Source organism: Fukomys damarensis, unplaced genomic scaffold, assembly GCF_012274545.1.
Source record: "Fukomys damarensis isolate Sample0158 unplaced genomic scaffold, DMR_v1.0_HiC HiC_scaffold_16, whole genome shotgun sequence".
NCBI lineage: Eukaryota > Metazoa > Chordata > Mammalia > Rodentia > Bathyergidae > Fukomys > Fukomys damarensis.
In genome coordinates this window covers 115,251,279-115,267,065 of record NW_022900928.1, presented here as the reverse complement: position 1 = coordinate 115,267,065, position 15,787 = coordinate 115,251,279, and the positions used below count along the sequence as shown (strand labels likewise).

The window sequence follows — 15,787 nt, the reverse complement described above, 5'->3', positions numbered from 1 at the left end:
CATGAGTGAGGCCCTGAATTTGATTCCTAGCACTGAAAAAAAAAATCTTGATAAAGGAAGCAGCTTATTAATTTGTATACTTTGCCAAGTTCCTTATTTCTTCTTGGGACAGCATTTTAAGAAAAAAAAGGTTGAGCTCTATTGTATAAAATAAATTTGCCAAATTCTAGTTGAGACAAAAGAAATCTGCACCTATGTCTCCATCCTATTACTTTGGGCATCACATGATAGCCATTCATGCAAAATAAGGCTACAGGTAAGGGGAAAAAATGAGAATCAAGACTTGCCATGTAAAGGTACATGATCCCAACAATGAATGTAACTGTACTGTATCCCTAAAATGTACCAATAAACTCAATAAAATTAAAAAAAAAAAAAGACCTTTTACCAATTAGTTTAAACCACCATAGAACATAACCTTAGATATTCTAAGATCTTTCCAGTAGATCTGTATTTAAAATTTTAAGTTATTTTGAGTAGGTTTCTGTGCCTTGTAACCTAAGATGTAAATAAAATAAAAACTATGTTAGAAAGGTAAAAAAAAAATAATAATAAGGCTACAGGTTGAAATGAATAACGATCAATAGATTGCAAAGCTAAGGAAATGATGACTTTGGAAAGTGTTGACGGCAGAAGACTAAAATACTTTCACAGAACAGATCTTTTTTCCCTCTTTCTTTTTTTTTTCCTTTCTTTAAACTCTTGAAATTCCACAGAGAGGAAAAATACTAACACAATTTTTGATGATGTCAAATTTTTGGCTCAACATTTTAGGGGAAATGGTCTTAAATCTCCTACATATCTACATCACAATAAAGGCCTCTACTCACAAGCTGATTTCTATTAAGCACATTCCATTTACATTACAAAGAATTATGAAACTCTGTTTTTACTGAACATGATGCTATTTTCAACTTGACACTCTGAATTATGGAAGCACCTAACATAAGAACTTTTCAGCATATATTGCAGTAGTGTACTAGCTTGTAAGTTTCCAACAGACTTCAACAAATCTTCTTTGACTAATTTGAAAATATAGATGTTCAAAAGCATTCAAAAAGTTGACAAACTCAATTTTAAAATAACTATGAAATTTATTTCCCAAAGAAACTTTGTTTTAAGCTTTTTGCATAAGAATCCATAACCTACCAAAAGCTTACTTGCTTCTATATTTGGTTTTTGAGATTTGGCCATTTTTCTTAAGTAACTGTTATTAACTGTTTTCTTTAGTAACTGTTATTTAGGTAAATTAAAGCTTTTTCTTAAGTAACTATTAATCATAAGCAAGTGAAATCTGCTTTTAATTTGCAAGAAAGTTCATCTTACAATTCTTCTTCTATTTTATGTTACATGGTTCCAAGAAAGTCTAAAATTTATTGTCGCAAAAGTAATGTTTGTATTTCTTGTAAATATCTACTTCTTGTGGTTGCTCTTCACTTTTGAAATGGAGATTTCAGTGCATGTGACCTTTCAGTAGATATTCTTTTTTTACTGAAAGGTAAAGTTATATACTTGTCCTTTTCATTCTTTAACATAAGACTTATTTTATTTAGTTTTTGTTGACTAGAATGCCTATCAAAGAAAAATTATAATAATAATTAAATGAGAGGAGTCAGCAAATATAAGGCATTTCAAAAATTTGGGGGGACTTTGGTATACATATTAGATATGTCATCTTATATTTTATCGGATGTTTATGTATATGTACTTAAATAAAATTTTATATGTACTTATATGAAATATAATTATACTTGAATTAAAGTATGATAGTAAAAGTTTATTAAAATTTAGTTAATATATATATTTTTAAAAATTTTGTTGACGAGATGATTGAAGAACAATAATGAAAACAGCTCAGCCAAGTTGAGATGTAAATAAACCAATGTAAACAAGGAGCTATACTACTTCATGTGAGCCTCAAGTACTCCCCAAGGCTCTAAACATCAGCAGGGCTTGCACTTTTTTAAAATGACTTTAAGTTTCTGAGGGTTTTTTACTGTCTTACTATACTAAATTCTGGGAATAATGTTCCTGGAATTTACAACTTCTGCGAAATTCTTAAGAGCAAATGTGAGAAAAGTAGGGCTATTTCCAGGGAAGATTCAGCCTACTTCTTTATTGACAGGGCATACTTTATTTCTTTCCCATTCAGGCTGTTCTTCACCTAACAATACGTGCCAGAACCCATAACCTCATGCTCACATTCACATCTTTTGTTTGACATCAGTTTGTGGTTTTGTGGTCTGGTGGTTTTCCTGTGATGGCCTTTCCAGACAGAGAGTATCATCTCAAACCTAGCTGGCTGACTCGAGCAATAGAAAGTACCCCATCTTAAAGCCCACGATATTTGGGGAGAATGTGATTTGTGAAAAAGTTGTGGCTTTCACTGATGTTCAGTGAAGAAAAGATTGACTATTCCCTGAATTGTTTCTTGTGGGCCATTAAAAATGGTCACCCAGGGCTGGCCTGGGCATTTGACAAAGACAGCAGTAGCAGAGTGGTATATGATTTCAGAGACACTGAAAGCCACCATAGGTGACCTTCCCTACTTCCCCAAATGCTATCAAAATAACATTAAACAAGCTGGGCATAGTGGCTCACGCCTGTAATCCCAGCACTTGGGAGGCTAAGGCAGGAGGATCACTGTGAGTTCGAGACCAGCCTGGGCTACATAGTGAGTTCCAGGTCAGTCTCAACTACATAGTGAGACCCTGTCTCAAAAAACCAAACCAAACCAAACCAAACCAAACAAAAAACATTAAACAACTCACTAAGCCAGTATTACCTCAGCTCAGTCATTAAAGTGGTCTCTGCAAAGTGGCCTGACTTTTTCTCACGTAGAACTTAAAAATAAAAATAAGAAACAAGATATTAAAACCCAGAGTGAAAATAAAAGAATTGCAGTATTGGGTCCAAATTCCCTAATGGCCTAGAAGAAACAATTGACTGGAGCTGAATAGAGAGTGAGTCTAAAACCTGTAATTCTGAAAACTGTGTAATTCGAAAAGCTAACTCTTTGTTTCCCTAGCCAGTCATGATTTAGTGTAAATGTGTTAGTTAAGTGGGTCATCCCTCCTCCCCCAGTGGAAACAGTTGAATTTGAATGTACAGAGGAAAGAATTGTGAAGGCATAAACCAGGCCTGTGAAACCTTGAACTTAATTCACCCAGTACATATGTCTTGGCTTCTGAGGCCTCATCTTTCTAAATTCATAATAAGATTTGTAAGGTTGCTGGGAGTAACTTAACTCTGTGTATTCATGCTCTGCTCCTTTTTTAATTTTTTCTTTTAAGCAATATTTTCACTAAGAGAAATAAAAGTGGTATTAGGATATCAGGAGAGTCAAAAGAAACTTCTGTTATGATTACAAATTCTAATGGGTAGAACATTAAGTTTCAATAGTATTATTCTGAATGATCAAATATTTAAAGAATGGATCTTTTGAATTTAAGTACCAGGAGATTGAAAAGAAAGTTATGTTGTGATTCCAAATTCTAATAGAATATTAAATTTCTGTAGTATTATTCTGAATGAATGATCAAATATTTAAGGAACAGGTCTTTAGAATTTAAAGGGCACAGGTGGTTTCAAAATTTGTTTAAACTTCCACGTGGCATTTCCTACTATGACCAGAAATTATTGGTATACTCATGGAATAGTTCAACAAAGGTATTTTTAGATCACATTTATAGTTTCACAATTGTTCTTACATGAATGACTAAGAAACAAAATTATCATCACTTTGTGGTTGCCAGTTTTATGTTTCATAAAGGATCTTGTGCTGATGGTACCATCTGTCACCAAACTAAAGTCCCAGCAATGAAGAAAGGAGGCAAATTATAAAATTCAAGGAGTTGAAAGGGCCTTCCTTTGAGGTCATATATCCCTTTATTTTACTTTGGGGTTATCTGTCAGTTTGTCAGAAATGCAAACTCCCAGCCCCATACTGGACCTCTGGAATGAGCACCCATATTTTTACCAGGTCACAGACAATTTGTGTGGTGCCTTAAAGTTAAGAAATGCTAATTTCTCTAACTTCTCACTCAGTGCAGAAGCATACGTTACATTCTCTACTGATTAATTAAGGTTCTCAATAAAAATACTTGTTTGTGGCGATCTGGTGTGGTTCCAAGTTTTGAATATATCCATTGGCTCATTTCACAGTGCAACCTGGGAGCTCCATTCCACCTTACAACACAGAGGTGACTGAAACCACCATTGTGATCACATGGACCCCTGTTCCAAGGATTGGTTTTAAGGTAAATCGCAGATATTTCTGATTTCACGTGATGCAGATGTGAACTACCCCGGTTTTTGCATGTGGTAGAAATAGGATATTCAGGAGGCAGGAAGCTGGGTTTTGTTACCTGCTTCTTTCACACCTGTAGGATGACTATTATTGGATATAGGAATACTTCTACTTTCCTACCTCACTGAGTTGCTAGAAGGATGGACTGAAGTTGTGAGGATGCTTTGCCATGGAGAAAACATTAGTTTAGCGTGGAACTGTTGTTGGTTGATGTTATTTTGTTTTCTCTATTCCCCCCAGGGAATTACATTTTAAAAAATATAGGAAAGCTCCGTTTGATATGTTATTCTACAAGGGTGCCAAGGAGTTCACAAAAGCCAACTTAGGAAGACTGATTAAATTCAGAGTCACTTAAAAAAATCACATCTTTTTCCAATCTGTTTCATCTCAACTTACTCAAAGCCCTGAAGGCAAATCTCTTAATAGGAGTTAAGATTGAGATATTCCTTGTAGGTATCTAGATTCATGTTCTTTAAAGTAATGATATTAGGGAAGTGATGAATACCAGTGATTAGGTTTAAAAGAATTTCTTTCTTTAGTATTTAGAGTATAGAGAGAAGTACTTATTGTGACCGAAAACCAAGACAAAAATCTCCATGATTTTGAAAAAAAAATAGACTAAGGGCCACTTCCTTTTAAGTGTACACCTCATCAAAATGATGCTACTTTAAAAATATAAAAATCCTTTTTGAAGATTTCCAGTATACTTTTTAAATTTCTTTTAACCATATCAACCTGACTTTCAGAAGCCATATAATATATGAAGGATTTCTAAATAGAGTTGCATATTCTGCTAACACAATGTTACCTAGGGGTTTTTGAAATAGAATTTTAGAAAGATTTAAAACTATGGACACTTTCACATTGATTCTTACTTTGCAACATTTTAATCCTGCAATTGAAGCTATGAACATATCCTTGACAGTAGTGTTTTTTTCAATGCAAGGTGTTAATGGGCTGGTAGTTTTAAATGGCAACTGAACAGGGGAATTGAACATGAATAACTCATTATTAAAGAGAGAGCCTAGGAATTCCTTCTAACACAAAGAAAATAGAAATGAACTACTATGTGGCCTGAAGTCCCTGTGCACTTGGAACGCTTTGTATGTTCCAAGACATACAAGCAAAAGAGTATGTAAAGACATTTCCCTGGAATGTTCCATTACAAACCACCTAATGTTGTTTTGAAAATACTTTTCCCACTCTATCTCCCCATTTCAGGGAATTTCCAATGAATGTGTAAAATGGAGGTAAAGTAAGTCATTCCTTAGCAAAAGTCCATTATGCATTTCCAAGGAATTCGTATTACAGAAAATATAACTACAACCTTTTAGCAGTAGCTCAGCTCTGGAAATATTAGTCCTTGGTATTTATTTTGCCTTCCTCCTTCTAGCTGGGTGTACGACCAAGCCAGGGAGGCGAAGCCCCACGAGAAGTGACTTCAAACTCAGGAAGCATCGTTGTGTCTGGTTTGACTCCAGGCGTGGAATACATTTACACCATCCAAGTTCTGAGAGACGGGCAAGAAAGGGATGCACCGATTGTCAACAGAGTGGTGACACGTAAGCAGAGTTCCTGTGTCTTTCTGTTTTATTTTAGTTCAGTTTGTAAAACTGTTCTGCATTTTGAAAAATGTCTAATATCAATACTATTGTTTACTTATGAGGAGGGTGTGGGAGAAGTATCCCACTCCTACTTATTAGTGATTTCAAAATTCAAAGTAGCAAGTTTAACTCATGTCTTATATACCATGCCAGTGATGGCGAATCCTTTAGAATGTCCATTGGTAACAAGCAGCCTGCTGCAGCATACATGCCATAGATATACCACCATCGAAAGTGTTCTTTCCATTAAGAATATTTATGCACTGGAAAAATGGAAGAAATTTCAATAGCACTGCAAAACCATGAATCCTAACAAAAATGCTATCAGATGATTATTGTCTACCGTGCTTTCATAGTATGAGCTCTATATTTTACTCATTCAGGGAGGAAGGGAAGGAGAGAGGGAAGAGAAAGAGGATAAACAGTAGAGGGAGAGAAAGAGGGAGAGAAGAAAAAAGGGAAGGAAAAAGAATCATTCCACAGGCCAAGTTGTTTAACTTTAAATTTTAATTAAAAAATTTCTTTCTGCATAGCATTGTCTCCTCCCACAAACTTGCACCTGGAAGCAAACCCTGACACTGGCGTGCTTACAGTCTCCTGGGAGAGGAGCACCACCCCGGGTAAGTCTGGGGCAGATCGAGGGCATGTGGGCACAAGGCCTCCCAAAACAGACGTGTTAGAACTGTTCCTTTCAGAGAAGGGGAAGGGAGGGTTCCAGACATAGGGCTCAAGTAACAGCTGTCCATAAAAAATACAGAGACACATGAAAGTGTATCATAGAGTAACAGACGGGGTGTTTAACGCATGTTTCCTTAAGTCAAAGAAAAGAGAATAATTATGCACTAGGCTGTGGGGAAAAGGCAGGTCTTCATACAGCTGCAGGGAATCACAAGGCGGGGGGGAAAACATTTTGGAAGATGCCCTTCGTTTAGTGTATTAAGAATTGCTACATGTAAAGAGCAATATAGAAAGCCTGTACAAGTTCAAGACAGATAAAATTCTTTAAAAAAATGTTTGGATCTGTGTTGGCCATGGAGATTACCCAGGTGAGGCTGTCTGTGTTTAGTCATGAGTTGCATTCCAAAAATGTAAGGGTGATAAATGACAGAAGTGGGCTTCATTTTACAGAGTGAGAGGACTGATGGGACTCAGAAAAACTGACACATCACCAGTCACATACTTATTTATTTGTTTGTTTGTTTGTTTATATATTTATTTTGTCATGCTGGGGATGGAACCCAGGGCCTCACACAGGCCAGGTTGTTCCACTGGGCTGCACCTCAGTCCCTATTACTATGCACTGAAGAGCTTATAGAACTGGAATTTGAACCATTTTAGACTCCTTCTTGCACCCTCTATCACATATTGGGAATTTTATTTTGTATTTTTTCGGTGATACTCAATACTGAGGAATTTGGTTAATGAGTTTCTTCACTGTCTTTAAATATTTAAAAATTGCCTAAACTGCATTCAAACCTATTGATTGAAAAGTATATGTAAAGTCCTAAAATATATAAAAGATAAGTATGGCAATATTCAAAGAGCATGATGCACCTTGGTAAAGTCAGAACTTTCTGAATATGTGCTACCTTTACCAAAACCACATGAAAGTCTCTTTAAGTGAGAAATGTTAGGTAACATGTAACTGTATTATTTCATATTGGAGAGACTGCTGTTGAGGCATCACAACACTCATTTTTTTTTTTTTTTTTTAAACAAGGTCAAACTATGTAGTTGAGACTGACCTGGAACTCACTTGTGTAGCCCAGGTTGGTCTCAATTCACAGCAATCCTCCTGCCTCAGCCTCCCAAGTGCTGGGATTATAGGTGTGCTCCACCACACCCGGCTCTAACAACACTCATTATTGAGAAAATTTTAAATTAAACCAAACAGAAATTTCAACTTATATTGAGTCCATACTTGCCTGCTCAACTTCTTAATTTGAGGAATATATTTATTTAAATATTTTAATTTTACTGTTTAAGCTTTTGTAAAATTTTTTTTCTCATAACATTCTTATTTTTGTAGATAAGGCAATAATCTCTTAATCTGCTTAGTCTATGAAATCATAGAAAACTAGCTCAAAATATACTCTTTTTTTGGTACCAGGATCAAACTCAGGGCCTTGTGCTTGCCAGGCAGGCACTGTGCCACTGAGCTACATACCCAGCTCTGCTGAAAATATGCTTTTAAATTTCTCCCTGAAGTAGAAGGATTTCAGTGAAGTTTTTGGTATTTGTAGAAACATAATTAAGCCAAAGGTACACTATTTCCAGCTAGGTTACTCTGAGTTTGCAACTTTAAGCTGGCAAATTTCAGGTTTGTTGGCAACTGAATCATTTCTGTCTAGTCTTAATGGCTGAGCCAGCCATTCAGGTGATCACTAGCAAGTACAATGATCTAACTATTTATTTCCCATCCAGTTGGATTTCCTTTGTAAACCATGTTAGCGTTCACCTTCTTCCTAATGACAAAATATATCATCATTTCCTTGTTTGTCCTTTAGTAAGTTTAACGTCATTATACTTTCTTAATTTTACTATTAATCTGGCCTCTAGAACTTGTCTTTATTTATTTCAGTGTCTCTAGCCTGATCTTCAAACTTTCTATTGACCAATTTTCATGATTGTTGAAGTCTTTAATAATGAATATTCTTTTTCTATAATAAGTATCACCAGTTTTGTTTCTCTTACTGAAAATCCCATAGGTTTAGATCTTTATTAGGAGAGTTTTCTTTGACGAATGTGCTTAGGTTGAAAGCAATTCCATATGAAATAGGTAAAATGGGATAAATGAGATATTTCTCAGCTCCATGCAGATCATCCATTAAGGAAAACTAGGGTAGAGTGGTAGGAGAGTGGAATTTGGAGACACAAAATTCTTTGGTAATTATTTCCTCCCTTTCCCCAATTTTCTTTTTTTAATCTTTTCTTTAATCATAGCTTTTTGGGGAGGTCATTGTCACATAATATTTGTACATATTTATGGATAAGTAGGAAAATCTGATAAATGCATGCAGTATGTCAAGATCAAGGTAACATTTCCTTCTCCCCAAACATTTGTCATTTCCAGGCGATGGGAAACTTTAGACCCTTCTTTATGAAATCCATCATAAATTAATAGACCATGATCACTGTACTGTGCTGTAGAACACTAACCATAATTCCTCCACTGAAACTGTATTTTGGCAGCATTACCTTACTCTCTGTGTCCACCCTTCTCTTTCTGATCTCTAGGACCATTATGCTACTCCCTTCTATGACACTGACTTTTTTACCTTTCATAAATAAGTGAGAACCACAGTATTTGTCTTGCTGTAACTGGCTTACTTCATTTAGTATGAAGTTCCAGATTTTCTTGATACTCAATGTCCTATCCTCCAAAGGGTGTTGCAAGCCCTGAGTGACAGTTGGTCTTCAGTACGTGCTGAGTCTTTTTCCCACCTCTCTTTGCATTGGAGTCTAGTGTAACACTAGACTCTGGGGCATAAATGCTATGTGCAATAACCTTTTCCCTTCTGTTCCCTCCAGATATTACTGGTTATAGAATTACCACCACCCCTACAAATGGTCAGCAGGGATATTCTTTGGAAGAGGTGGTTCATGCTGATCAGAGTTCCTGCATTTTTGAAAGCCTGAGTCCTGGCCTGGAATACAATGTCAGTGTTTACACTGTCAAAGATGACAAGGAAAGTGTCCCTATCTCTGATACCATCATCCCAGGTAACAGAAAAATAAGCTGTTATTCTCAGAGTGGCAGTTTCAATAAGAGTAGGGATTAGCATCTTAATCCCCAAATGGTTGAGCGGGTCAAGTACAGTTGGGATTTAATTTCAACCTCCCAAGTGCACTCTCCACGACCACGAAGTCAAAGTGACTGTCTCGACAAAGCTTGCTGTTAACGCTGCTTCACTGTCTGCTTCACTGGGATGTTTGTTGCGAGGGGTATGCAACGGAGTGGCAACCATTAACTCTGTACTGTTTGCTCACGTGGAAATATTACTAAAACAATGTCATGTATCTGTACTCAGTGCTGACAGGCTAAAAGTAATATGGTAAATGCATCCCATCGGTACACCTGTGCCTTACTTTGCAGTCCATATCAATTTCCAACAGCTATCCATACAATTTTTGTCCCTGTATGTGAGCATTGAAATCACACTTGGTTGACAACATCCAGATCTTTGTCTTGCAACTTCAAATTCTTCTTCTTTTTTTTTTTTTTTAATTGGGGAAACAGAAAGCAAGAAGTAAAAGGCTATGCCTTCAAGACACTCTTTCTTATGAACTGAAAGGTAGACCTATGCAGGAGCAGATTCATTGTTCATTATTGGATTATGACAGAATGAAAGCACTGGACACACTGTCCCCTCTGCACTGTTGGGTATATTTTTTTAATGCTAATTAAATAACCGTGATTATGAATTTAAAATAGTCAGTAGCCTCAGAATTAGGCCTGTCTGTCCTTGCCTTGAGTGTGCTTTTGAATGGCACATTTCAAGTCATACATTCATAATGCATTATGGCCACAGTGTTGTCATGAGTTCTGCATGGGGAAACAGTAATACATCAGCCAATTTTTTTTTTTTACTTTTATCATGAAAACTTTTATATTTCTACTAAAACAATTTTGTAAACTGGGCATGGTGGTGCATGCCTGTAATCCCAGCATTCGGGAGGCTGAGGCAGAAGGATTTCTGTGAGTTTGAGACCAGCCTGGGCTACATAGTGAGTTCCAGGTCAGTCTCAACTACATAGTGAAACCTTGTCTCAAAAGACCACCCAAAAAAAAAAAAAAAAAAAAAAAACCAACAATTTTGTATTTTTAATGAAACATTGGTGATACTGATTGCAGAGACTACGTATAGATTCTTAAAATGATTTTGACATCCTAAATGGGCCTATGATGTTAGGGATCTAAGAAATTTAAACTGTATTATTTAGGGACATTTTCCAAATGAGCAAAAAGTCCCTAAAAGAATATTACAACCTATTGTAGTCTCCCAGGAAGCAACGCATTCATCATACTTAGGAAGTCTGCAGATAATTTGAAACAGATTGCATATTACCATCATTGCTTTACCATTCCACCAATTGTACTACTGGTTACTTAATATACACTGCTTTATTTTTTTATTCTTTTCTGCTTCTATTTTCCTTTTGCTCCCTTTTTGCTTTGTAACTAAATAGAGGTGCCCCAGCTCACTGACCTCAGTTTTGTTGATATAACCGATTCAAGCATCGGCCTGAGGTGGACCCCGCTAAACTCTTCCACCATTATTGGGTACCGCATCACAGTAGTTGCAACAGGCGAAGGGATCCCTATATTTGAAGATTTTGTGGACTCCTCAGTAGGATACTACACAGTTACAGGGCTGGAGCCGGGCATTGACTATGACATCAGCGTTATCACTCTCATTAATGGCGGAGAGAGTGCCCCTACCACACTGACACAGCAAACGGGTGAATTTTGAAAACTTCTGTGTTTGAGACATGGATGGTGTTGCATGCTGCCGCCAGTTACTCTGGTTAAATATGGATGTTTCAAGGGAGAAACCAGCAAGTGGCCACCTACATTAAGACAGGGTGGATCAGGGGATAAGAAATCAAATGCATATGCTAAACTAACCAGATGAAGGCAAATACAAGTAGTCCTAAGTGCAATTTCACTTAACTGCAAATATATAATCCAGATACCTGACCTGTTAAATATCACGTACCAGAATTTTATTGAACTATAGTTTTTTTTTAAATCTCTAGTTGATAAACACCAGTTAATATCAAGAGGTATACTTCAAAAATGTGTCATGATGCTCTTCCCTCTACCTTTTGATAAATTCCATCGTGTTCCTTCTTTGGACACTAAAAGCACATCACAATTTATGTAGAGTGGAAGGAGCTATTTTGAAATGGGAGAAAAATAAACTTTGCAGCAATCTACTATTTTTTTTTAAATTTTTTTTTTGCTATGACAAAGTAAAGAAACTCCTCTTTCACCACAGTCTGGGGACCAGCATGCAACATTTTAAAGGTTCTCTGCCCTGCATGGTAAGAAACATGCTGAGAACCAATTTGCATGAACCTTCTCACTTTTAAGTAGAATTCACTGAATGGAACTGTAGCTATGTCACTAGGCTATAGATACCTCACGTTGGGGGAAATGCAGAACTCTTGTGTCTTTCCGTCTGTGTGCATGTGTTTCTTTGGAAAGTACTGCTAAGTTTCTTTTTGCTGTGTGGCAACTTAAGCCTCTTCAGCCTGAGATAAAATATTCTTTGGGGGTATTAATAATGTACCTAAATCAACCATTTTCAAAATAGATTAAAATCATTCTTTACAATACACTGATGATGGCAGAAAGGTTAAAGGGGCCTAACAGTACTACAAATAGTGTTTATTTTTAACAGTAGCACACTATAATTTAGATTCGACTTAGATTATTTGCATGATTATGACTATTCCCTTCATGCATGAAATACTGTTTTTACCTTTCCAGCTGTTTTGTTAGCTTTCACTTTAAAATTGCATTAACTTTGTCCTCCTGCTTATTTGAAACCAGCTGTCCCTCCTCCCACTGACCTGCGGTTCACCAATATTGGTCCGGACACTCTGCGTGTCACCTGGGCCCCACCTCCATCCATTGAGCTGACCAACTTCGTGTTGCGCTACTCACCTGTGAAAAATGAGGAGGATGTTGCAGAGCTGTCAATTTCTCCTTCAGACAATGCGGTGGTCTTAACAAGTAAGTAGTCAGATATATCTGGTCAATAAATACTAACCTGGGGCATAATGAATGAATTCTCAGTTCTCAAATCAGTGCAACATGAGAGGGCAACAGAGCTACAAACCCCTCATTTAATATGCAGCTATGTCAATTTTGAACGTTATATTTATTGCCATCTTAATGTAGCTTCAATATCTAAACTTTGTAAAATTCATAAAGGAAAACATTAGCATTTGAGTTCCAAGACTTCAAACACATTCTACTTCTAAGGAAGCACTTAAAAATAAGTGGATATCAAGAGAAATTATTTGATGAAATCAAAATGTTTAGAGAGGAAAAAAATGAAGATTTGAGAGCAGTGTCGTATGTATATCTGTTTTGCTGTGATTTTTTTAAGTGTCAGCAGGTAATCTGTTTAGCATATGAAAACTTAGAAACAGTGACTGCTTGGAGAGATCAGAATGCCTTAAAGGGCTAGAAGTTTAATTTGTATTTCAAAAAGCATCTGTTGGCAGGATTTCTCAGAAGACTGAGGATTTAGAAAACAACTGACATTAAATAAACAACAATTTATGGAGATCGTCTTTTTCTAGTTCCTACCAGTTTGGAACAGACATTTTTCATTAAAGAAAATAAGAATGGGCTGCAACATGATGCTGTGTTTCACATAAACCTTGCTTCTTATTATTTTCACTGTTGTAGTAAAATGTGTAAGAATAGCAAAAGATTCCACATAAGGGAAAAATAGTTTACAATTTAGGTCCATTCCCAAATGGTGATCTGAAAACATCCTCTCTCTTTCAAACTTGTTTTAGAAATTGGCGCACAGAGAAAGGCAACTAAGCATGACCTCGATTTTGGTTTCTTAAGTTTTAGTTGAGGGCAAGAGCATCCTTATGTCTGCGTGGCTACCTCTGTAGGGCCTTTCTATTCAAGAATATTGTGGAATCAGTAGTTCGCACAATTATTCAGTATACAAGCACAACATCAGTCCCATCTTAGCCCAGGTAAGGCACATGTTAATCATGTGTTCTAAGACCTTCTGGTCCCAACACTGTTACTTTAAGGGTTATCTATATAACTAGCTATCTTCGTTTGTTTATTTCTTAGACAAGGTCTCACTATGTAGCTCAGGCCGGCCTTGAACTCACAGCGATCCTCCTGCCTCAGCCTCCCAAGTTCTGGGATTACAGGCATATGCCACCATGCCCAACTCTTCTCCCTCTTTAAAAAAATCACTATTCTCTTGTTTTAGAGATGAAGCAACTGTAGTCTCCATATGTTATTAAACTGTCCCTGGCCAAGTAAGGAAGAAGTTGAGTCCCAGCATCTTAAGCTGGTGCTTTTATAAACCTTGCAGTAGCCAAAGGGTGGGCAACACACAAGGCAATGAGTCTCTATTAAGCAGCAATTCAAAAGCCAGGAAACTTACTTTGTAACTTTTAGATGCTGTGTATCAAAATATGAGAACAGCATGAGCAGGAATGTTTATTAAACTTTTTATAAGTATCGTTTTCTGCTGAAAATGGCAGGACCAGTTATTTCCCTTCAGAATGTGGCTCTTTTCCAATAAACGTTAACTGATAGGACCATTAATCTTGTATACCTGTGTGTGCTCTGGAGCAAGTAAATGAAAGAATATAACTTTTGTGTGTCTCGCTATTCTTTATTAGATGGGGAGTGTTGAGGCAGTGGATGTCTTCTTCACGATGAATATGGTGAATGGTTCCACAAGTTACATGTGTGTCAAAACCTACCAAATGGCACATGTTAGATGTACACATTATATTGCACGGTAATAAAGCTGCTTTGAAAAGTAGTAAGCTGCCTCATAGGATTGTTGTGAGGGGTAAATGATATGCACAATGCCACAGCAATTATCATCATGAGCTCCAACAGACACAACACCAAGTGGATGAGAGGAATGTTACCTGCAGCAGCTCCGCAAGCCCAGCTGAGTCACATTCACAGAGGGGGAGCTGATAGTGGGGCTCTGGGAGGCTACAGGGCCAGGTGACCCTTCCCTCCCACTAACTGCAGTCCATCTCCAGGAGACAGTGGTTACTTAGGTGTAAGTAGGCTACAGGACTGAATGCTTGGAGATTTTTTTTTTTTTAATCAGTTGAAATAGTCCCAGGAGTACTGTGGTTTTTCATGCTTTCAAGCACAAGTCTAAAATAAGTCATGCTTCTCTCTTCAGACCTGCTGCCTGGGACCGATTATTTAATCAGTGTCTCCAGTGTCTATGAACAACATGAGAGCATCCCTCTCAAGGGAAGACAGAAAACAGGTGGGTCCTGGCGGCAACACTGCTTATCAGAGGCTCTCACCTGCCAATTTAAAATGACAAAATGAAATTCTGCTTCTGCAAGTCCATCTTGCCTTTTGTGGTGGTAATGTGTGTAGCTCTGTCATTACTTTTTCATTGTTGGTCTTGAAAATGAAATTAAATCTTACTCAACAATTAGTTACTGATTACCAGTCCTGTCACTGAGGTTCTATACCCTGCTTCTAGAGAAAACTGAAGTTAGTTCAGAAACTTTATTGTTTATCATTTTAAAAACTTCCAAGAAGAGTATCTCATAATCTGTTATATTTAGAGTTGGTGGGCATCTCTTTTCGTTAGAGTGCTCTAATAGTTTATTTAACACTATCATCACCATCTAAGTATTTTTCCTTCTTTACTAAGCCCACAAGTTTACATTTTTTGCTTGATGATGTATCTTTTACAAGATGATAGTAGAGGGCCAGGGATTTAGCTCAGTGGTGCTGAAGCCTGCTCACAAGCCCAAGGTCTGGAGTTCTATCCCCGGTACTAAGAAAAAACAATTATTTTAATACGCCTTCTGAAAAATAGTTTAGTATACTCATTATTTATATTTAACTTACTTCCAAAAAGGAGTTAGAATCGCTCAATTATGTTCAGTTATATTACTGAATAGATTTGTGAATGTTATGAGAAATTTGTTGCAAGCACCAGAGAAGTTAAGTGATTTCAGTATGAAATATTAAAATGTTTTTAAAAATTTAATTAAAAATATATAAAATACTGAATTCTTATGCCAAATTCTCAATCCATGAGGTATTATAATTTGTCCAGAATGATGTCTTTAGTTTTAGCAAGTTTTTTTTTTTTTTTTTTTTTTTGTT

At 36.6% G+C, this 15,787-nt stretch overlaps 1 protein-coding gene across 9 annotated transcripts in view; it reads left to right on the top strand.

Annotated features, from left to right (window-relative positions):
- The window catches only part of Fn1 (fibronectin 1), a 66,338-nt gene that overhangs the window by 28,428 nt on the left and 22,123 nt on the right, over positions 1–15,787 (top strand). For 5 of the 9 annotated variants that reach the window (XM_010616018.3, XM_010616014.3, XM_010616016.3 and 2 more), the window contains exons 21-27: positions 4,165–4,259; positions 5,703–5,871; positions 6,447–6,533; positions 9,445–9,636; positions 11,104–11,376; positions 12,473–12,655; positions 14,838–14,927. In XM_010616018.3, coding sequence (XP_010614320.1) covers positions 4,165–4,259; positions 5,703–5,871; positions 6,447–6,533; positions 9,445–9,636; positions 11,104–11,376; positions 12,473–12,655; positions 14,838–14,927 — 1,089 coding nt within the window. The remainder of the gene's footprint in view (positions 1–4,164; positions 4,260–5,702; positions 5,872–6,446; positions 6,534–9,444; positions 9,637–11,103; positions 11,377–12,472; positions 12,656–14,837; positions 14,928–15,787) is intronic. The other 4 variants (XM_010616017.3, XM_010616020.3, XM_010616019.3 and 1 more) reach the window with 1 other exon arrangement.